This window comes from Sinohyriopsis cumingii, chromosome 15 (genome assembly GCF_028554795.1).
Source record: "Sinohyriopsis cumingii isolate HCF-2022 chromosome 15, ASM2855479v2, whole genome shotgun sequence".
Taxonomy (NCBI): domain Eukaryota; kingdom Metazoa; phylum Mollusca; class Bivalvia; order Unionida; family Unionidae; genus Sinohyriopsis; species Sinohyriopsis cumingii.
Window position 1 is genome coordinate 5,917,133 of NC_142975.1, and position 24,873 is coordinate 5,942,005.

Sequence of the window (24,873 nt, forward strand, 5' to 3'; positions counted from 1 at the left end):
GGGCTACCCCAAACTTAGAAAAGAAATAGCAATCCATTTGCCAGTGTGTGTAGGTAGAGTAGTGTGAATATAAACAATAACTCTTTTTTATAGTGAGAGGGTATGTGTTTGTGTATAGGATTGTGTGATTGTAAGTGCTCACGTACGTTTGTGTGGATAGTAGATTAAGATCATGTTTTTGGCTGTTTGACGTGTGGGGAGAGTAGATTTGGGGTTTGATTGCTTTGCGTATGTGGATAGTATATTGAAGTGATTAATGAAAATTTTTTTTAGAATAGTAATGGGTAGTATAAAAAAAGTGAGTGAGTGTTTCTTTTAGGTCCGCGCGTTGTTTTGGTCATGATCTAGGTAAGATCAATTTTGTTTTAAGGGGATGTTTTCCATCACGTCCGCGCTTTCAGTATAAATTGAAAGTCGCTCGGCAGTCTAGCTACCCTTGTTGATTGATCAACACCACCAGAATGAACACCAGAATTGTAAAGCTTCTAGAACTCCAGATGCACCTGGAATATGCGAGGCGCATACTAAATGAACTGGCCGCGGAGGCCATTGTCGAAGAGGGAAGGATGAAAGAGGAGGAGGAAAGAAGAAAAAAAGAAGAGGAGGAAAAGGAGAGAGGAAATTTCAGAATCCCAGAGACAGAAAATTGGGATTCTGAAGCCACATATCCCGCCTCTGCTCTCCCCCAAAAAAGAGTGAAAAGAGACTGGGGAAGAAGATGTGTGTGTGGCGCCAGGCCAGGAAGGTGCCAGCATTAGATAGGTGCATCTGGAGTTAAAAACAAACAGCCCTTTTCAGGGCTACCCAATACTCAGAAAAGAAATAACAATCGATTTGCCAATGTGTGTAGGTAGAGTAGTGTGAATATAAACACTGACTCTTTTTTTATAGTGTGAGTGTATGTGTTTTTGTTTGTGTTTGTGTGTTTGTGTTTGTAAGCGCTCACGTATGTTTGTGTGAATAGTAGGGTATGGGTTTGTTTATTGTTTCTTAGCGTATGTGGAGAGTATAGTTTGGGTTTTGTAACCGCTCACGTAAGTTTGTGTGGATAGTAGATTATGGATTTCGTTTATTGTTTCTTAGCGTATGTGGAGAGTATAGTTTGGGTTTTGTAACCGCTCACGTACGATTGTGTGGATAGTAGATTATGGATTTCGTTTATTGTTTCTTAGCGTATGTGGAGAGTATAGTTTGGGTTTTGTAACCGCTCACGTACGATTGTGTGGATAGTAGATTATGGATTTCGTTTTAATGATTTGCGTGTGTAAATAGTAGATTTGGGGTTTGTTAAATGTTGCTTCACGTATGTGGATAGTATATTATATGAAATGAGAAAGTAGGGTATGTTTTCCTTCACGTCCGCGCGTTGTTTGCTCATGATCTAGGTAATATCAATTTTATGTTTTAGGGGGGATGTTTTCCATCACGTCCGCGCTTTTCGTATAAGAACCCACAGTATTCGTCGTTCAAACCATTCTACAGAGAAGATGGCTTCAAACCACCTCGATAAATTGCAAACATTGCAAGACGTCCTGGACAATTTGGGCATGATGGAACAAATGCTAGTGAGGCTAAACGAAGATCACTATTCTTATAGTCCCCATCGAGTGAAGATGGAGATTAACAACTTAAGAAAAGTAAAGGACATGATAAGTGATGTGATGAAAGAAATAAAGGAGGAGAAGGAGGATGAAGAGGAAAGGATAAGGATAAGAGCATGGAATGAAAAAATTGAAAAAGAAGAAGAAAATGAGAAGAGGAAGAAAGAAGAGGAGAAGAAGAAGAAAGAAGAGAAAAAAGGAAGAAAAGAAAGAAAAGAAGAGAAAGAGTGTAGGAGAGAAAATAAGAAGTTGGTGGAGAAGTAGAAGAAATTAGAAGCAGAAGAAACCCAAAGGCCCTTTTCAGGGCCACTCCTATTTCTCGAAAAGAGACTGACTTTCCATTGCCTACCCCATTTTTAAAATTTTTAATAAAAAAAAATCCCATGTTCAATTCCCCTTGTCCCTATACAGGCCCAAACTCTATTCCCCATGTTCAATTCCCCTTGTCCCTAGACAGACCCAAACTCTATTCCCCATGTTCAATTGCCTTTGTCCCTAGAGTGACCCAGCAATATCTCCCATGTTAAATTTCCATTGTTCGAATGCCTTTGTCCCTAGAATGGATATTTCCTTTTTTTCCTTTCTCCAATGTTAAATTCCATTGTCGCTAAACTTACCCAGGGTTTTTTGCCCATGTTAAATTTCCATTGTCGCTAATCTTACCCAGGGTGGTTAATGTTAAATTTCCATTGTCGCTAATCTTACCGGGGGGGGGGGGGTCTGTAATGCTAATTCCCATTGTCGCTAATCTCACCCCTTTCACTACTTATATTTTCACACAGTTTCTTTAGCAAGATGTTTTTACTGACAAAGAGAAATATGGCCTTTAACTTATCAAAAGCCTCATGAAATTATTCAGACCAATGAAACTTGTTCTTTTTGCTCAATAAACTTGTCAGGGGTTCAGCAATTACAGTAAAATTGAAACAAAATTTCCGATAGTATCCGGCCATACCCAAATATCGCATCAGTTACGTTTTAGTGATAGGCACATGGAATTCAGAGATAGCTTGACCTTAGCATTTGTAGGTTTAACTTATCCATGTTCCACGATATGTGATAGAAATGTTACACAAGCACGGGACAACTAACTTTTGGATAAATTAATTGTCAAACTTGCATCAGTGAGTCTGTCAAAGAATTTCCGAGTTGTCGCTAAATGTTCTTTACATGTGTCGTTGTAGATGATTACATCATCGAAGTAATCATCACAGTTATGAATAACAGATGTAATCATATTCATTAGACGTTGAAAAGTACTTGGCGAATATTTCATCACAAACACCATCACTTTATATTCATACAGTTCATCTGGTGTCACGAATGCCGAAATTTCGTTTGCCCTTTTCGTCAGTGGACTTTGCCAGATTCTTTCAGAAGGTCAAATTTGGTGACAGACTTTGCATTTCCATTTTTATCAATGCAGTCATCGATTCTTGGTAATAGAAATGAATATGTTTTAGTCACACTGTTCACCTTTCTATAGTCAGTGCACATAAGGAAAGTATTATCTAGTTTCGGAACAGGTATACTTGGTGAACTCCAGTCGTATTTATTTGGCTCTATGAAATCATTCTGCAGTAAATGTTGAATTGTGTTTTTCAAACATTCCTGTTTGAGAGGGTTCAATCTGTACGGGTCTTGTTTTACAAGTGTAGAATTTACACGAAATGAATACGTTCTTGATCGACATCATTCTCAAAAGCTTTCTTTGCCATAGGTCTAGTAAAGCTGAGCATAGATCGGTGATTTTCTTTTCAATAGGATCAACTTTCTGACCCGAACAAGGCTTTTCAGTTACAAGTGGATTAACCACAACCACATATCCACGTAGGTCATTGTCTAGAACTAAATGAATGCCCATAATGGGTAACGAAGACAGTTCTAACTGTCACCGGTCATGAGACAAAATCTGATGACAAATTTACACTATGAAGATGAACACTAACAAGCCACACTATCTCCCTGAAAAAGAACACTCGTTAGAAGTAGACTTCTCAGAAAAAAGGCAAACAATAAAAGATTCGTAAAACTTGCGTCCCTTAAACTATTTTAATAGGGATAGGATTTTCCGAATTATCCAGTAGTGATATAGAACCCTTCGACATGGCATGAATGGTTCATAATTTCCCATAATAAAATCAGACTGGAGTTTATTAGACCCAACACATGTATTACTTTTAATAAATGACTGTGATCTTGATCTCTTAGGAGTAAGAGCATTTGCAATAGGCCTGTCTTGATTCTATTGCTTATTTTTCAATTTGTATCAATCAGAAAAACAAACGTGTCCTTTCTTCTTACAATAGGTACACGTAGGAAGAGATAAGGACTTAAGCTCAATCTTATCCGAAAATTGATTTCTAAAACCTGTGCTGATTGAGATTTGGAAGAGCTTGTATTAGGCTGAGATTCATTTTTACATAAGACTGCTGAGTGGAAAAAAGAAACTGAAAAAAGAAACTTCATGAGCTAGATAATATTGTCTAAAGTTTCGACATTATGCTCAAGATAAGTCTTAACGTCACTATGGACGCAATTTTCGAACTTTTCAGGTAATATGAGTTATCTTAGATTTTCGTAATCTTGATCAACGTTCTTGGCTAAGCACCACCAATCAAATAACGGTTCTTTTTCTCGTGCAAATTCTACATGATTTTGTTCAGCTTTTTTATTGTTCCTGGTTTTTTGTTGGTAAACCCCAGGGACTAATGGTAAACCCCAGGGACTAATGGTAAACCCCAGGAACTAACTCGTAGCCTTTGAAAATACATTTCTTAACCACATCACAGTCAACACTTTGCTGTTCTTAAAGGGAATCAATTATGTCGTGGGCGTTGCCAAAACATACACTCTGTACAAAATAGAGCCCAATGCTCTTTTGGCCCATTCGAATTTTCAGCAATTTTTTCCATATGAGGAAAATATTTATCTAATTTGTTTCTAAAAGGGGGTACTAGCCTAATATTCTTAGTAACATCAAACTTGAAGTTGTATGTAAAGTGGGGATGTTCTTTTCACTTCATAGCTCTAATTCTTTTAATCCAAATTGATATTCCATTTATTCCTTTTCTCTTTGCATTTGCATTTGTCTCTCTCGCTCCTCTTTCTCCAATTGCGTTTGCATTTGTTGTTCTCTGTCCTCTTTCTCCAATACAACTTGTTTTCTTCTTCCTGTAACTGCATTTCGTCTCTCACTCTCATCTTGCTCCAACTGCATTTCTTCTCTCTTTCCTCTTGCTTCAATTGCATTTGCCTCTCCTCCTGCTCCAGTTGCGTTTTGCTCTCTCTCGTTCCTCTTTATCTAATTGCATTTTCATTTGTTTTTCCACTTCATCTAATAGCATTTGTTTTTCTTCTTTCTCTTTATGAGTCTCAAGCTTTCTTAACTCTAATTCCAGTTTTGTATTTTAATTTTAACTCCTTTACTTTTATGTTCAAGTCTGATACAACTTATTAATCAAATCTAAAGCACTTTTATCAAAAACATTCTTTTACACCAAAATTTGGACCAAAATAAATTTTATTTCTTGTTTTGTTAAAGTAGTTTTTGCTTCAGAAAGATCATATTTCCTGGCAAGCTGAAGCAATTCTTCTTTTTTCAAGGAGTCTAACTGTTCCTGAGTAGTATTTGTAAAACAATCTCCACTTTTGATGACATAGTTAAAAGCTTGTTTGTTTCACTAAAGATTTTTACAATGTGAAATAATACATGGGATTTAGAAATTTCCAAGACAAAGTGAATCAAAATTTCAAATCAAAGTTGTCTGAAATATTTTAGCGAAATTCGTATCCCGGACGAGCTCCCAGTTTATGTTATGAGTCTATGCTCTTAGAAGAGTGAAAGACAACAAGCTTAGTAAAATATACCAAATAATTTATTTCCCTACAATACAAAATGAAAATGAGATAAAAAGCACGTTTGGAATTGGGAATTAAATCCCAAAATAATCCACGAATTGCATAGGTCCTAATATTTTAAAGTCTGGAATACAGTTATGTACAAGTCCAGAATAAATCCCAAAACTGAAGGCGAGAACGTGTCTATTATAGCTTATGTTGAGTTGTCAACAGTTTTTTTTATAAAAATAACAGTAATATTATTCCAAGTTCGAATTAAGTATAAATTCTAATTAATATCTTTATTCAAGAATTTTATCAGAGCACTTTTGTATTTCCAGAGAAAATACTCGCTTGAATTCAGTACTTTGAACTAAAACAATTCTAGCCCAAAACTACTGGTCACAACATATGATATACAACTTGAATGTGCTAGATGTTAAAATATAAATGACCAAGTACTCACCTTTACAATTTATATAGTTGTCTACTTGACCTCAGGTCACAATTAGCATTTTATACGATAAAATACCATTACCTAATGGAATATAACCTTCTGTAATGATCCTCTTTGTTTACAAAATCAAAACCATAACCTGGATTACACTCAGGAAATAGCAAAACCTAGACCCAAATAAACATATTTACTTCTTCTGTTAATAATGATACTGATATTAAGCACATACATGGAGATACTAATTTATCTATGTATTAGTCGTTAACACAGAATGAAATAAAAAAGTCCATCAGGTCAAGCAGAAATGAATTCTGGACAAGGCCAAGTCCAGCACACAATGTTACATTACAGTAGCTTGTAATTAAATACTTTTAAAGAAAGCAAACTAACAAACAAACAGTTTATTTAAATATACATAACACATCGTATTACCTACTGACCCTCTGTTGCAATTTAGACGCGCCTTTGTATGCACATATGTTACGCAGCTAAACAGTGTCATTGAAACTTGTATCGAAGAACAGTGATTTAAAATATGTTTGTGTCAAAGTAGTATTTGGTCACACGTGAGCTCCTACTCACTAGTAATTAAAGAAGAATACTTATTTCTGCTTTTAGAACGGCAATGTGTTGAACATTACAGGTCTGCAGTGTCCAGATTGTACTTACATGACGACAAACGTGCAAGTTCCTCTGTTGAAAGACATCATCCAGAAGATTATAGATACATTTTCTAATCCCGCGTGTGAAAGAGAAATAGTGGATCCTAGCATTTCCGGAATAAAGTACCAAACATGCACAGGACCAGTACCTGGAAGTGTGACCAAATGTCGTCACTATAGAGGTCAGGTGACTGTCAAAGCTCTCGGGCAAGGTAGGATAATATTTGAAATTATGAATTAATTGGAAGATTTTGTACCTTTTATGTCACATAAGTTGTTTAGTAAAGTTGAATTATAGTTTTTATGTTCAAAATGGCTAAAAAGTTTACTTAATCGTATAACACTAGTCTGTTTCTCTCTCTCTCTCTCTCTCTCTCTCTCTCTCTCTCTCTCTCTCTATATATATATATATATATATATATATATATATATATATATATATATATATATATATATATATATATATATATATATATATATATATACATATATACATACATATATATATATATATATATATATATATATATATATATATATACATATATACATACATATATATATATATATATATATATATATATATATATATATATATATATATATATATATATAGTTTTAAACAGATGTTGTATTCGGAGAAGTATAATTACAAGAAGTTTAAAGATAAAGTACAAGGAGTGCAAGGCAGGTAGAGATAAGACGCAATAAATTTGACATGTCTTTTTAAAGTACTAAGTGAGAAGAAAAAATGGATGTTTATTACCGAACAAAGAAAAACGAGAACTGTATTTATACTTAAAATATATACAAATTTAGAACTATTTCTCAGGCTTCTAAACAGTATTTAGTGTAAACGACTTGGGATTAATGGGGATTACTCTATACACAAGCAGCTATCCTCTCTACGAAAAAAGTTTTCCTAGGCATTAAGATTTGGAGCTGTTATATATACATACATACATACATACATACATACATACATACATGCATATTGATTTTTTTCTTCAAATTATTTGGATTGCAATAGATTATTATTCCCTGGAAATACTTGTACTCTAAATTAATTATTGGACAAAGACAGTTATTACACAGAATTCAAACAATGGAATATTATTTTCTGTGATTCATCAGGTTTCATTAGGACTTTTTATTACTAGGACTTCTATTTTTAATTCTTGGATTATTCTGAATTATTTTTGGATTTGATTCTTGGAACCATAACTTCTTCTTCTCAATGTTAAATTTTACTTTGTTTTTTTCTAGGGAAATAAATTATTTGTTAAATTTTACTATATATATATATATATATATATATATATATATATATATATATATATATATATATATATATATATATGTATGTATGTATGTATGTATGTATGTGTGTGTGTGTGTGTGTGTGTGTTTGTGTGTGTGTGTGGACAATTAATTTTCTTCACAGCTCCCTCCAGTCTTAGATGAATAGGCTTTCAACTTTCAAGCCCCTCTCATTTGATAAAAAGTTATAGAACATTGTAATGATATTCTACTAGCTTTATAGACCTTTCATATTTTCAATTTTTTTTTGTCGTAGTTTTGATTCGTAACTAACTCGATTCACTATCAGTATAGGTCTGTATAGCATATAATGTAACACGATTTGTTATTAGGATGTCTGTGACAGGCACTCTTCCCATATACTTCCGTCTGTGTCTAGATGAGTTACATACGTCACTTCCTTTTACAAACAGGTCATATGTAAATTAGATGCAGTGCATAAAACACACCGTATTAGCGTCATAAAATCATAGCATAAACACTATCACATTATACAGTCGTAGAGTTACGTAAGGTCCATGACTTTATAGCCTGCTTATAACCTAAAAATGGTTTTCATTTTACATGAAAATTTATTAAACTCGTAGAATAATGCTATGTGTCGCAATCTGGCGTAAATCATTTCATAAATTGTATGTCACATGAACATTCTCTTATAAAATCCGCTTTGTATAAATATGTTTGATATTTGAACTAATACTTGCTATTATGTGTTTCAAGAACTGATCATGAACACCTTTGAAAGAGGCTGTTATGAAGACACTGTATCTAACATGCCCTCAGACGGATGTTTCCCGCGAGAGAGCGACCCCAGGGACAAAACGGTCTTCCAGTCTATCATCACCCAGTTTAACAATATCGTCATCAACCTGGACGTGGTTAATTTCAGGGGGAAAATGTGCATATGTTCCAGCACCGAGTCAGATTGTCAAAATACAAGTGGTAGTCAGGGTGCTGTTTTATCGACATTGATATTAATTGTGTCATTTGTGTCAATTCTTTTTCTAAAATAAGGGATCTTTGGCTGAAAGATGCATTTAAGAACGTTTCAACTATATATGAAATTTTCCAACGCAAATCACAATACATTGCTTAGAAAAAAATTCATTTGCTTTTTTTGGTCTGGTCTAAGGTATATAACCTTACGTACAAAATCGATCTAATTTATGTTGTTTTCTTTCTTCCCACGCCGTTCGGTTGCGTATGCAGAGGTAATTTTATCATTTACACGCTGAAAGGATTGTAAGTAAATGACATTCAGCGACTTTTTTCCATATAATATCCACTTGTACTGTGTAATGTATTGTTGAACCATTCCAGCTGAAACCAAACAGTTGTATGATTGCTAGTCTAGCAATGTTTATATCTTATAACGATATATCATGTATTATCGACGAATTTTTATTTACCATAATTTGAAGAGAAAGCTGAACGTGTTTCTGTTTTGCGTTTCTGAGTGGAGAAAATGTGTTAAGCTATACAAGAGGAGTTTTGAAACATTCTCCATACGTTTTCATTGATATTTCTCTTCTGTTTGACAGCTACATTCTTACACATTCAAATTATCCAGGGATGAATATTATTGGTGAATGTCAAGGCTCATAAAGTAACATACGAGTTTGTACATATTCAGTTTAAGAATGAGAGGAAATATATTGCATTCCAAAACTAAGAGACAGCAAAGTGTTAGGCTTTTAATAAAAAAAACTAACAGTTATAAAATTTGCTTCACGTAACTATATGGCCTATCCGATTTAATCCGAATCAAAGGATGACATTTTAAATTGTCTAAATACGTGAATCATAAAAGTGCCAACGCTCTAGAACTGTTTAAGGTTTTCCTACGTTTGAAATGTCGCCTAGAATCGGAACTCCTCAAGATTTAATAATCATGTTGGTTTGCTGTTATTTACAAGGGCACCTGTTTGTGTAGAAATTGGTCAACTTTACTTGGTATACAAGTTTTTTTTTTTAAATTATATATAACTCTGGGATTACTTTACAGTTTGTATGTCTTGTTGCCAGAAATGATAAGGTTAATTTGACAGTTTGTATGTCTTGTTGCCAGAAACGATATGGTTAATTTGACTGTTTGTACGGCTTCATTGCCAGAAAGGATAAGCAATAGCTCTTGCCTCGCATGTTTTTGGAAGAGAATACTATATTTATTCCTTCTTTTTTTTCCACTAACTGGCGCCATTTGAAGAATTTACCGTCTAAAGGGAACCGCAAGTTAAAGAAATGCTGTATGTACGTTTGATATATCAAAATAATAATAAATATTAGTTGCGCCTCAAAAATCTAGCAAAATTTACATGAAATTAAATATTTTTGTCCTGCTTAATCTTCTGCTGTCTTGAAACAGACTCGTACAGCATTATCATTGAACTGAGTTCTGTCTTGAAACAGACTCGTACAGCATTATCATTGAACTGAGTTCTGTCTTGAAACAGACTCGTACAGCATTATCATTGAACTGAGTTCTTCAGTGTTCATGTTCTAATTGTTATAAACGATATGATGAATGGAAATGTACCCACAGATTGACTCTTTACCGTTATTACTTATTGCCCTTTACATATATCACTTACTGCCCTTTACGGATATCATTTACTGCCCATTACGGATATCCCTTTACGGATAGCATTTACTACCCTGTACTGATATCATGTACTGCCCTTTATGGATATCATTTACTGCCGTTTAGGGGTATCATTTACTGTCTGTCGGAGATTTGTAAACAGGTACGTTACCACACGTTCTTGCATGTACAGCAAGGCGAATCCAAAGAGTGTTAAAGAAAAACTGGAAAACTTATTGTCTCATAAAAAACCCCAACACTTCGTGTATACTTTTATATTCAGCAATGGATGCAATTCTGATCATGTATTATGCAAGCTTTTAAACGGATAGGCAATTTATTTAGTTGTGTCAGACAAATACGTTACCAACAGATACGCTAATGCGAAAATATCTAGGAGCTATACCAAGAGGTAAATTTGTGAAATTGTTATATTTAATGCGACTAAATGTTAATAAATTAATGAAAGAATCCATTGATGAATTCAAACAGCATATATGTGCATATGTATACAACTCAAGAAATTACTTGACCATTCCGACGTGAATATCCTATTTTCAAAGTTAACAAGACAATTAGCAAATACGTAATAATTTTAAATTTATATTGTTTTCCCCACATTAATGCAGAAAGAGAAATAGTGAAGCAGAGTCGATTCTGTTTGTAAGAGTTACCTCCCTTGATTAAGGTTAAACAAAATAATATTGGGAAACGTTGCTAGCACTAGGGTATCTTTTTTGTTAAATTAATTTTTTTTTATTTATTAAAACAGTTTGCTACAAATAATCTAAAATAGACTGATTGTTGAGATTTACAAAGTAAAGAAATTTAAATTAAATATGTATTACTAACTTCTCTGTTCAAACTGATCTCCAAAAGGCTATATATATTTCAGATATTTGAATAAAATACACCACATATCATTGATAAATCAAAAGTGTAAAGAACAGTGTGTAAGACACTGATATCCTGTATAAAGACAGATGTGGGGGAAGGAATAGTGGTTGCAATTCGAATGATCTACGACTGATCTATGACTACGACTATAGGTAAATTCAGTCTGTGATTTAGTGTGCTGGTCATACGACTATAGGTACAGTCAGTCATCCTAGTACAGTGATCTAGTGCGCTGGTCATCATCAACCTAGTACAGTGATCTAGTGCGCTGGTCATCATCAACCTAGTACAGTGATCTAGTGCGCTGGTCATCATCAACCTAGTACAGTGATCTAGTGTGCTGGTCATCATCAACCTAGTACAGTGATCTAGTGTGCTGGTCATCATCATCCTAGTACAGTGATCTAGTGTGCTGGTCATCAGTCAGACAGCAAAGCTCGGATTCTCAATAATCAATAGGCTACTAGAATATAATGCCTAACTTCCGCTGTGATGTCTACAATTGTTTGAAAAGTCAGAGATAATTCAGCCTCCGAAGCTGTCCACACTGATCACAATATAATCTGTTACACTGGTCACGATTTTCCACACTGGTCTTAATGTGCCAAACTGTCATACGGCAAATGTTTTCTTCATTGCTGGGGAACTCAGTAAGGTAATCGTCAATTGACTGGGCTGGGCATTTGCTAAAATGTAACAATCCGATATTTAAATGCCAATAGAAAAAAAGAAGACATTCATGATATTGAATCATAATTGAAGCCCATTACTTGACGAATACTGCAATCTAAATGTGTGACAGTTCAATTAGATTTGACTATTATGCAAGATTTATTTAACGACCCAATCAGGATCTCACAAAAACTGACTTTAGAGACTTTTACCTCAGAATTAGCCTCTGAGTATTTTAAACAGAGGTGAAATGATCACATTTCACGTCTGTTTGACATTCTCCATACCATATTTTGACAGGAAATGAGCTAAAGTACAAAGTGGACGAGTGACTGGATATAATATTTAGCAGTGCACTTTAAATGGTATTAACCATTCATAGAAAGAGTTGACCTGAACATCACACGAACAAAATAATAACGTATGCGTAAAGAATAAAGATGATAAATGTTTATTTTATGAATCTGTGTTAAATACACTGTGTTAAATACACAGTAGAGACCTGTCCATAGACCATGAAAATATAATATAAATGAGGACAATAGCAAACTCGAACAGCAGCTTGATGTTGGATACAACTATAATACGTTAGGAAAATCCGTTTATGTTATAGTTATTCAAAGTTCATGACACCGGTTAGAATAATGACAATAGAAATACAAAGACGTGTTTTCATGCAAACCATGCTTCATTGTGGTGGCTACAAAGTTGGGTGATGCCATTATGAAGGAAGAAACAACTCAATAGAAATATAAAGACGTGTTTTCATGCTAACCATGCTTCATTGTGGTGGCTACAAAGTTGGGGATACCAATATGAAGGAAGAAACAACTCAATAGAAAGACAAAGACATGTTTTCATGCTAACCATGCTTCATTGTGCTGGCTACAATGTTGGGAGATAACAATATGAAGGAAGAAACAACTATTAAAAATGTGTGTCACCACAGATAGGCATACAGTTTAAATTAGAAAGTTTATCTACATGACTCTATTGATTTATTGTGGATGTTTCCGCTGGCAAATTTTAATGTCTTCAGTTGTTCCATAGTAATCAATCCGACTGGACCACGCGCTTTTTACAAGTTATCGAGGGTCATCTTCCTTCACTTTCTAACGTAACTTATAAATACTTGTCAAAGCACAAGGGACAGCACTGTGTACTTGTCAAAGCTCAAGGGACAGCACTGTGCATCAGATAACAAGAGTCAGTACATTTACACAACAATTAGAAAACACTGAATCAGCCTTTTATAAACAAACATCATTCGATTTCATTTTTAAATATGAATCGGGTTTGTTTCTTAACAGTTTTACAAACTCACTAAGTTCACATTACCGATACAATATCTATTTCCTCAGAACCCCTATTCGGAGTTGTATATTATTCAGCGTGTGTTACTAAGCAGAACAAAAACTGAAACTGTTTTGATTTATTAAACTGTTTCTTCCTGATACCACTTTTAATTTATAAATGAAAATACAGATTATTAACCTGGTGAGAACGAGTTATCATTCTTATTGTTCTGAAGTTGTGTATATCTATATTTTTGTAACTCTTTGGTACATCACTATTTATTTTATGCGTAATATGTGTTCAAGACTATAAAATGTAGTGATTATATACAAAGAAGATATTAAATAACTAATTTTGTACATGGGTATAGATACTGTTTTAAGATAACACAGTGCCCGTAGATTGCACAGAATCAATAGATGTCAAGTTTCTAATAATACAATATGTTGAAAACTTTGTGGTAATTTCTCGTTGATTGGTTGGGTCAGGTGGATTCTTAGAAGAATTACGTTATTTGCCATTGAATCGGTTAGGTCACATCAATAGGTATTGTGAAATATTAGATTGAGCAGTGAGATTTGTCACGTGGGGTATATTTCGACATATTGTCGTAATAGACTTGAAGGTGTACATAAAGAAATAACTGAGCGAGCAGTTCTTTCCTTTTTTGGATTCATTCCTATTCTGGATTCTTGTTTCATATGTTAAAATCAGTCTTTTTTGTTTTTAAATAATTTGAAGGAGACATTTGTTAGGATTATTCATTGGAATTGCGAAGTGCTTATTGGATTATAGTATTATTCTGGGACTTGTGAATTATTCACAAGAGTTCTGGACAATGCCATTGTGAAACTTATATTCGAGGATCTGTCATTAGTTTGGAACATTCTGCTCTTTTGAACTTGAATATAATTTCCTTTTTGGATTAATTTGGATTCATTTCTTAAGGCTAAGTTGCTCTTATAGTTCCATTTTATAACTTTGATTATGAAATTATTTATTAAGTTTTACAAAACATGTTGCTTTTTGGTACTTTCTTTGTTTTTGTTTATGACCATAGATTCGTAACACTTAACATGTCAAATTACATGTGAAAGAAACTCTACGTTTTGATTATGCTTACGTACTCTAAATCATAACATACATGTACTTCATTTCATATCCCATTAAATGTCTATTCTTCCTCCTTCCACTTATAACAGTCTTATTTTAAGAGGAGACCACACTTGCATTAAATGCTTGTTTTACCTAAGAACGTCATAAATAATGTTAAATACTAAATTCGCACATGTATCAGTCAAAACACATAATCATACTTAAAACTTATTAAAATGACGTGTAAGAAAGGTTGAGGATAATGTTATTAACTGTAACCAATAAAAGAAAAGCAAAATATTCGTATAGATCTAAAGGTAATCATGATAGAAGAACCTGAGTTTGCAGAAGAAAGTTGAATTTATAATTGCAGCAGGAATAGTAATTCATGATTTTTGGACCCGATAGAGCTAGCGATTTATTGAAATTGGCGGGATTGTGGAATGCAAATTAATATATATATATATATATATATATATATATATATATATATATATATATATATATATATATATATATATATATATATACAGACGTTTCAAAATGGAGCGAAGGTGGCGGTCATGAATTAGCGGTTTGGTGAAATATGACAGAGATGTGAGACACAAGGCCATCGACCGCATTACGAATTTAATGTTGAAATCATTTCAGGAGATGACGTGAAGGTATCAGTTTTGGCCGCATTGCGAATTTAATGTTGAAATCATTTCAGGAGATGACGTGAAGGTATCAGTTTTAGACTGATTCAGACAGTTGTTGTTTGCATATTAGTAAGCCGACTGAGTTACAAAGCAGTTGCCCCAATTGATACATACATAATCTAAGATCGGTGTTAAAATATACCTAATGTAGTATGCATTAAGGGCATGCTCATTAATGCAAATTATAAAGAATTTTTGGAACTGCAGGGCGTTTACTCTTTGAAAGACATGATTAACTTTGATATCCCAATGAAGATTTTTATGAATGAAATAACCAAACAAACTTTTGAAAGTGTACAGCGGCGAGTTGAATTACACGGAACATGAGCTTCAGTACAGGAACTGGTTGGAGACAGCTGTCACACATGTAGATTCATAGACTTAGGTAGATTACATCACAAAGATATCGACTGAATATACCGATCTGAGGATGACAGTCGACAACGGATTCTTTCAATGGCGGGTGAACAAAAAATATGATTTGATATTTGATTACCTGCTAATTTCTTGAGGATTTGACAGTTTTTTCCGCTGATTTCTTCAAGAGCTGACACATTTTACCTGATGATTTCTGGAAAAGTTGACAGTTTTTAGCTCCTGATTTTGTAGACTAGATTCTCATCATCACCAGTATTTAAAACGTTTTTGAAATATATATATATATATATATATATATATATATATATATATATATATATATATATATATATATATATATATATATATATATATATCCGTTCTTCTATGAGTTAATCAGAACAATTTGACATTAGTTATTTCGTACGTGTCCCGATTGATATCATTGTAGAAGATTAGAAGATTATAATTATTGAAATAGTGAAATAAGTGGGTAGAAATCTAAATTATTTTTGAAATTAATGGCAGGATAAAAATAAGCCTATAATTTGATTGGTCACTGCTTAAGGTCCACCTGGATAAACAGGAAGAAAAAAACTCTGTCTAGTTTCGTGGCATCGGGAATTACACCAGTCTCAAAACCAGTTCTGTAGAGATCAGTGAGGCAGAGTGTTATACAATATTCAAAGAGTTTCAATATGTATGCAATAATCCCAATTGTCCTGGTAGATTTATTTGTACAATGACGGAAAGGAATGTTAGGACCTTCATTAACAAGCAGTATAGGTTTAACGCATTCAATATGATATTTACGAACACATACGTTACGATATTCATGAACAAGCATTCTCTATATAACATTATGATCTTGAAGAACACACACTCTAGGCATAACACATTCAGTAGGATATTTATGAATAGGCATTCTAGGAATGACACAGTCATTAGGATATTTATGAATAGGCATTCTAGGTATGACACAGTCATTAGGAGCTTGAAGAACAGGTATTCTAGGTATAACAGATTCAATATCAGAAACCGTTTCTTCTGTTACAAAATCGGACAAGGATGAACAATAGCGTGGGGTGGAAACCAGTTTTTCATTCAGTTTTTGCTGACAGATACAAGATAATTTATCTTGTTTGCAATGTCGTGTTTGTATACGCAACTTTATTTTTTCTATTATTTGTATAAGCATTAAAATAAGAATTATGTAAGTTAACGTGTTTGATTTCTCCAGGTGAACATTGCCCTTTCTGCTGGATTATTGAAACAGAGAAATAGTTTCGTTTATTTTCCTGGATGGGACATGTCCTTTATAGCCAGATGTTATAATTCTTGCTTTCGTTCTGTTGGAAATTACGTATTTTACTAGCTACTTTTATATCATTCATATACCTTTCCTGGTTGTGATTGTCACAACCATTATTGATTTTGTAGAATACATTTATTCATTAATGGCAAAATCTTGTCAGTCCAAACTTTAAACTCATTGATCAGATCGAGTGAAACAAATGAAAATTTCTCAAAACTGATGATAGCTTAAAAAGGAACAACCGCCTTCAGTGTAGGCAATATGTTAACTAGTATTTCGTTGCCATGGTTTGATTATTTAATTTTGCAACACACTGACCGGATGCTGGTCAGTTACTGCTAAACATGGTATAATGGTTTTGGACACGGACTTCATATGAGTAATTTAAATGTCATCCAAGAAGAAACTAACCATTGTTGACTTAAGAGCAAGTCGTGCAAAAAATGTCATGAGAAGATTACGTCAAACCACCATATACGAATTTGATTATATAAATATCAATCAGAAAGTCACCCTTTAAGAAACATTAAATATTAATCACTGAGATATTATCACGTTCAATTTTAGTATAGAAATAGAAAATGTATTGGCAAGCGAGTAAGAATAAAGTAAATTTAGCAGCATGGAAAGAGATTTCAATTTAAAGAGGAAAATCAAAATTAAAATACATTTATATATGGCATCAGTTTCCGGATGTTACCTAGATTTGTACTTTAAATGATTGAAAATACAAACAGACTATCCCACCTCCAATTCCAGTATCCAATTGTAATCACGAAATCATAAATATAATCATCTACCCATTTACACATAGACCAAATATATCGATAATGCCAGACGTTGCAGTTGTCAATATAAAGTCATCAATTTTGGTGTGTGTGTCTTAGTGTTTTAACGTTGCTTTAGCAATTTTTCAGTCATATCGTTACACTGTCTACAGTGTGACAGTTTATAGTGATGTCTAGCACTGGGGCATCATGCAGCAGACATGAAACACGATGTCCCACCCAGTCACATTATCCTGACACCAGGCCGACCAGCCCTATCACTGACCTCTTAATGCCGAGTGCCTGGCTGTTATAAAATATACAGTTGTCATCAAAAGTAGTTTAGCTGTCATAAAATCTATCGCGTGAGCTACGTAAGCTGTACAATTTATGCGAATGTCTACAGCGAAGGTATCTGTTGTGTTAGGAGTCTGTTCGGAATAGATTTAGGAGAACATAAAAAGGGTCCTGTTCTGGGTTCAAGCTTCGTGATCCTGACGACGGCGTCTTCATTTTCATGTGGTTCTTAAATTGTCGCTGCAGTACTTGTTTCGATTTATTTACAGTGTTACATTTGAAATCTTTTATATGTGTATGTGAAGCATTATGTTGTAGCCCGTTACTTTATTCCTCTATTTGTACTCAGGGACAGAACCCTCAAAAAATGTGAAACCTTATAGTCCGATCCCACTGATATCTGTAAGTCAAATGTAATACAGTTCTTGAAAAGAAACTGGACAGATAATTAAAGAAACTTGACACGAACCATACTGGCAAAAGAGATAAGACTACTTTCCAGTCTCATTTAAGTAGATCTTGCTTTTATTTTACATGCACAAATTGAACACAAATTAAGGAAGCGGTCTTCGCTCAAATAATGCATGGCGGTACAGATTACAATATTTCTAAATCGTTTAACTGGACTTTTGAAACCACAAAACTTTCAGAGCTTTTCACTTTAAGAAACAAACTTGAGACTTTGATTCCTAAGTTTAGAAATACGATACAATTCTGTGACATTTGACCACGACAATTTGTACTATAGTATAACAATAATACCAGGCCAGGAACAAACTTGACAACCCAGATAACACACACACATTCAAATTTTACCCGCTTAAGTGTAATTGTTGGTATGGTTCTGGTTAGACCATGCGAAAATCACCCAGTATGTAACATGGTGTATTTATTGCGCTGTTACATACACCATCGTTCTCACAAGTATTTGCTAATAGTTTGTAACTGTCCTCTTACTCAGACTGTGAATGTCCTTAGAAACAAAAGCGTCCATAACAATGCTTTTAATACGCATTCCCTGGTACCTTCTGATGCGCAAGTGCTCGACGCGAGCTTGGTGTTGAAAAAGCAATGATCTGAAGGGGAAAAATGATATCGAGTAACACAATTACCTCAGATTACCACCATGACCCGTTCTGAAAAAGGACCCTGTATATCATACTGTAAAAGAGACAAGGTACGTAACTTCCAAAAACTTCGTTCCACGCTTGATCCTCGATTTTCTATCTATGTCCGTCTTTGAAGGCACACGACCATAATGTATGGCTTGATTCACTCCTGATATATTTTTCTATTCTTCAAGCCATCATCGATTTTTCTGAGTTGCACCAAACTGAAGTTACGGGCTCCGAAATGTACGAATTACGAGAATTTTGTCTGTCCGTATCAGTGGGTATATGAAGTCGATGCATCACGAGTCATGTACCGAAGTAAATGTCGTCCGATGGATGGACGTGGGCAAGCTGATAGTATTTAGCTTTTTCAGGCTTGATGTCCGTTTAAAGTACATCTCAAAGAAGCGAGACCTGAATTGGTTACTCATAGTACAGTACAGCACAAAATTAATGGCATTATTTACAAGTGCTATAAAGTCCATCATGTCGCCAAGCGGCATGTAAACTGTCTGGAAAAACCCAGATACAGTGGCGCTCAATATTATAAGAATTCCTTGGGGAAATTCAGTTACCAAAAATAAAATTATAACCACAAGTAACATCCGGGTGGTTTTTGATTGCCGCGTTTCTTTTTTCATGTTATTTGACGTCGTTGACAGGCGCCGTCGACGCTTGCGCCCTTTTAAATTCAGACTTATCAATAATGAGCCACCAAATACTATTATTAACACACATGGAATAATTTTGTGAACAATAGCATATGTCAACACGTTTGCTAACACAATCGGTTTCGTTTCATTGGAGGCCAGCTTCAAATCCTTGATAAAATAAATTGTTTTGTTTGTATCCACCATTTCAATGAAACCTGTTTCATTTGTCATATAGTTCGGTATCAGCAATAAGGCCGATAATACGTACACAATTAAAACGATCATTTTCACCTGACGTATCCTTCTTTGTCTCGCAATTGGACCTTTCGTCGTGGAATTCAGTTGCACAAATCTGAACACGGACAATGAAACACAAAGCCAGATAGAAATTGTATGCGTCGTGGCAACGAAATTTATAAGAAAGAGCATAAACATTACCCAGTGGTACGATGATTTTTCTGCAGACATTTCGTTTGGAGTGTTGGCACAGTAGAAATGAATAACAAAGGGCACATACGGTAACATAGTGAGGATATCCGAAACAGCCATCCACGTGAGCAGTATGTTGGTCGGTGTCCTCATATCACGCCGTGCTAGGACTGTAATGTTGATTACATTAGTACATATTCCGAATATGCAGACGATTAGACTGGTGTAGCCATGGATTGAAGAGTACCAATGTCCCACCATTTCTAAAACGGACGCGTCTGCAGCGTTCGCAGGAGTTTGTGGTTCTGTAATATTGTTGACCATGGTAACGCTTCTCGTTAGTATCAGCTGGTGGACCTCTTCGAAATTTTACACAACCTTAAGCACTTTCTGTGGTCTGAAAAAAAAAAAATATTTGAGTTGACTGTCTGATCCAGTGGCATGTCGCCATGTTAAGTAGCTGATAGTTTTGAAAAGTCCCCCCCCCCCCTCCTATTTTATGTCCAAACTCGAATTTGGTACAGACATACAGCGTTACATTTGTCACCCTTTTTCTATGTTCAGTAAGGTTTTACAGTTATGTTTGCTTCTAAGGTACTGTGATGTGACACTAATGTCAATTGATCACATTTTGTTCCTTTTTATTTAAAGATTTTTCATTGAATAAACAGTGTGCTATATACTTAAGATGACAGCATTCATTCTCGAATGCAAACACCGTAAATAATACAACCAGTGGTAGGTTAGTGATTCTTGTTTTTGCTTGTAGGCAGTAAGATGCGAGGAAACATGCTTTTTCACTCTTTAACGACACATTCTCAAGTCTTTTGGTTGTGGGAGATCTGGTCTTGAATGCGGCTAACTATATGAATAATGGATGAACCACTAAAGATAGAGTAGGCTCTTGTTCTTTACCTCTAATGAGTACTTGAAATTTAATTTGCGAATCCGAGTCCACCACTAATAAACACAAAAACCTCATTTAAAACAGTACTCGAACATCAAATCATTACGTTTCGTCGCCCGTTACACACACCGATCAAATTAGCGCAATAGTGGTGCTTCATTGCTCGTGCATAACGTGCACTTAGCTGCAGACAGCATAGACTCATATCCAGCATGGACAACGCGCCGGCAGTTAAGGATCTAAGTTAAAGAGTAGACACTAATTTGCTGGGACTACGCTGTATGCAGTTGAACGGGCATTATACACAATGATATCTTCCTTTGACGTATCGTGCACTTAAATTGGAAAATAAGGGTTTCCTCCTGGCGGAAAGTCGGTTCCTTCCAATTACCTCGATCAATATCGCTGGCACGAAATTAGAGAGGTATTCTGATCGTGTCATACAATGACTAATGAAATGATTTGGGAGAGTGATTTTCATACACACATGGTGTTATTTCACATTCCAGTTCGTAATAATACCCGCGAAGATACCAAATTGATTCAGACATGACATACAGCGTAGAATTTAGTATACAATAGCTCATACAAACACAAGCAATCATCTTGTCTTTATTTCTCACAAAAAGACAACGACTACAATACATGCACATACATACCAACATGCATGTACACACACACACACACACATATATATATATATATATATATATATATATATATATATATATATATATATATATATATATATATATATATATATATATATATATATATAAGAGTTTCATCCTTCATCCAGTAATATTTATCAGTGCACACTTTTATTTCGTTGGAGTATAAAACAAAATACTAAAAATTATAAAATAAAATTACTATTCATCTTTAATATTTTTACAAAATCTGCATTTTCTTTCATTAATTGGTACACTATTGGCTTTAATAATATTACAAAATCTGTATTGTCATTCATTAATTGGCACGCTACTGGCTTTAATAATATTACAAAATATGTATTGTCATGCATTAATTGGTACACTATTGCAGAGGCGTAGCTATGATATTTTGCGCCCGGGGACGAACTATAAAATTGGCGCCCCAGCCCCCTCCCCGTTTAATCACATTTTTGAATATTACCATTGTTTACTTATTATAATGTAACGTTGTAAACCTCATTTTTGCGCCTCTGTACCTTGGCGCCCGGGGACATATGTACCCCCCTGCCCCCCCCCCCCAGCTACGCCTCTGCGCTATTGGCCTGAGCCCATCGTCCGGATTCAAATTTTTAATCAATGTGATGACACTCTCATTTGTGCGATTTAACAGACTAACCATTATTTCGTGCATATTCATTTTTCCAGGTATATTTTTGCTGGTGATATTTTTTCCAGGTATATTTATATTTAACATTTTCATACCTGTGCATATTGCTTTTATTACCATCGACACTAGCATCGGTATTCTCTAAATAACCAAATTCAATAGAAACATAAATTGTGCAATCATCAGATAAAATCTGCAATTCACGTACGTAATGAAAATGATGCTTACACAGCTAAGCTGTATGTCATGTGTGCATATGCCTCTATTTGTGAAACAATATCGTGCAAATCGGACAGTTTGAATTCGACTTGAGCGGATCAAATTTGCCATGCGAATGAGAATACAAGGGCAAATATTGTAGTAGCTTCTAATGACAGGTGACAATGCATATACTACGACTGCTAGAAGGTCAGCTGATCCCTTGCTTCCTTTCACTTTGTACATTTATTCGTTCAGACAAGTTTTAGATTTGTATTCCAGCATGGCGCCGGATTAAATTCGGTTCTATTTGAATGGTCAACATTATTCAAACGTTATGGCATCGAATCCTTAATATCCTAAGATACAGATCTAGACTGATTAAAACATGTGCTCACATTCTGGCCATTAAAAGGCCTAACATAGGACAACATTATAATATGTGTTCACATTCTGGCCATTAAAAGACCAAACATAGGACAACATAACATGTGTTCACATTCTGGCCATTAAAAGGCCTAACATAGGACAACATTATAACGTGTGTTCACATTCTGGCCATTAAAAGGCCTAACAAAGGACAACATTATAACGTGTTCACATTCTGGCCATTAAAAGGCCTAACATAGGACAACATTATAACATGTGTTCACATTCTGGCCATTAAAAGGCCTAACATAGGACAACATTATAACGTGTGTTCACATTCTGGCCATTAAAAGGCCTAACAAAGGACAACATTATAATATCCAAGTGAATACAATTCAAGGTTTCCTTGCAAAGATCTATACATTTGCAAATGTTTGATTTCTGTTCCAAGAGGATCTTTTGATTCACAGAAGTACGCAGTTTCATTCTTACACGATATGTACATCATCTCTCACTTTTGATATATGCAGAACATATCCAAAAAGTGCTTTGATGTTCTGCTTGGTAGTGCGAACAGTGCGCAAATGATAGCAAAAGGGTAGACACGTTGTAAAAAAATGTTAATATGGTGCACAGCAAAGTAAATTTACATTGAACTACGCTGTGGTGTACAGGATTATGTAGTTCGATTTGATACGTATGGACTGCTGATGCGTTGATCGAAAGACAATGATGAATTTCACGGAGTCTAACAGTATCGTCACGATATCAACACAATACAGATAAAATGCGTGTTTTTAAACCATCTTTCAGGACGGCAGCTTTTGCGATTATTAGCAAACAGGACAATTTACGACTCCAATGTTTCGGAAACAGACTGTAGAGGCTCACGCACTATGCTTGGATAAAATCGCGTGTTTTCCAATAGTGTAGAGGCACTGGCTGCTTTTCATGCGCAACATTCTAATTGGGAAGACATGTTTATGTCGTTGATCACTCGGAACTTATCGGCTCTGTGTGTCCATGCACAGAGGTACATTCCCTCCAAGTTTTGAAGCACGCGAGATGACAGTCAGCACATGTTTGTAAGATTGTCCCTGAGGTCTCCAAAAATACATTGGCATGCTTAATAAGCAATGGTAATAACAATACTAGCTGAATATTAAGGGATATTCACCCATCGACACCATGGGTTAATATTGATTTTGCCCTTATTCTTCAGAGCAGATCATGTTAGGATGGTAGCATTATACATATTATGTAAACTTTGAGAATGATCCCACATTAAAACATCATGATCTGTCCATATTCTCGTGATCTACTGCTACACCCGTTCTGTTCAAGTGATCTGCTGATACATCTGGTCTGTTCAAGTGATTTACTGCTACACCCAGTCTGTTCAAGTGATATAGGCAACAACTTTTCTGGTCAAGTGATCTACTGTATAACCCTGCATGTTCAAGTGATCTACTGCTCCATCCAGTCTGTTCGAGTGGTCCACTGCATAACCCTGCATGTTCAAGTGATATACTGCTCCATCCAGTCTGTTCGAGTGGTCCACTGCATAACCCTGCATGTTCAAGTTATCTACTGCTCCATCCAGTATGTTCAAGTGATCTACTGCTCCATCCAGTCTGTTCGAGTGGTCCACTGCATAACCCTGCATGTTCAAGTGATATACTGCTCCATCCAGTCTGTTCGAGTGGTCCACTGCATAACCCTGCATGTTCAAGTGATGTACTGCTCCATCCAGTCTGTTCGAGTGGTCCACTGCATAACCCTGCATGTTCAAGTTATCTACTGCTCCATCCAGTATGTTCAAGTGATCTACTGCCCACCCAGTCTGTTAAAGTGATCCACTGCTACACCCAGTCTGTTCAATTGTTCCACTGCTACACCCAGTCTGTTCAAGTGTTCCACTGCCACACCCAGTCAGTTCAAGTAATCTACTACTACACCCAGTCTGTTCAAGTGATCCACTGCTACATCAAGTCTGTTCAAGTGTTCCACTGCTACACCCAGTCTGT

At 35.1% G+C, this 24,873-nt stretch overlaps 2 protein-coding genes across 10 annotated transcripts in view; one reads left to right on the top strand and one right to left on the bottom strand.

Annotated features, from left to right (window-relative positions):
* LOC149781211 (uncharacterized) overlaps positions 1 to 10,934 on the top strand; it is a 29,081-nt gene extending 18,147 nt beyond the window's left edge. Inside the window, exons 2-3 of the mRNA XM_089935293.1 lie at positions 6,542 to 6,772; positions 8,601 to 10,934. Of these exons, the coding sequence (XP_089791419.1) occupies positions 6,542 to 6,772; positions 8,601 to 8,893 (524 nt within the window). The 3' untranslated portion in view covers positions 8,894 to 10,934. The remainder of the gene's footprint in view (positions 1 to 6,541; positions 6,773 to 8,600) is intronic.
* Positions 10,935 to 18,329: 7,395 nt separating this feature from the next.
* Positions 18,330 to 24,873, bottom strand: part of LOC149781212 (G protein-coupled receptor dmsr-1-like) — a 470,961-nt gene continuing 464,417 nt past the window's right edge. For all 9 annotated transcript variants that reach the window (XM_089935289.1, XM_089935283.1, XM_089935285.1 and 6 more), the window contains one exon: positions 18,330 to 20,449. In XM_089935289.1, coding sequence (XP_089791415.1) covers positions 19,270 to 20,376 — 1,107 coding nt within the window. In that variant the 5' untranslated portion in view covers positions 20,377 to 20,449 and the 3' untranslated portion in view covers positions 18,330 to 19,269. The remainder of the gene's footprint in view (positions 20,450 to 24,873) is intronic.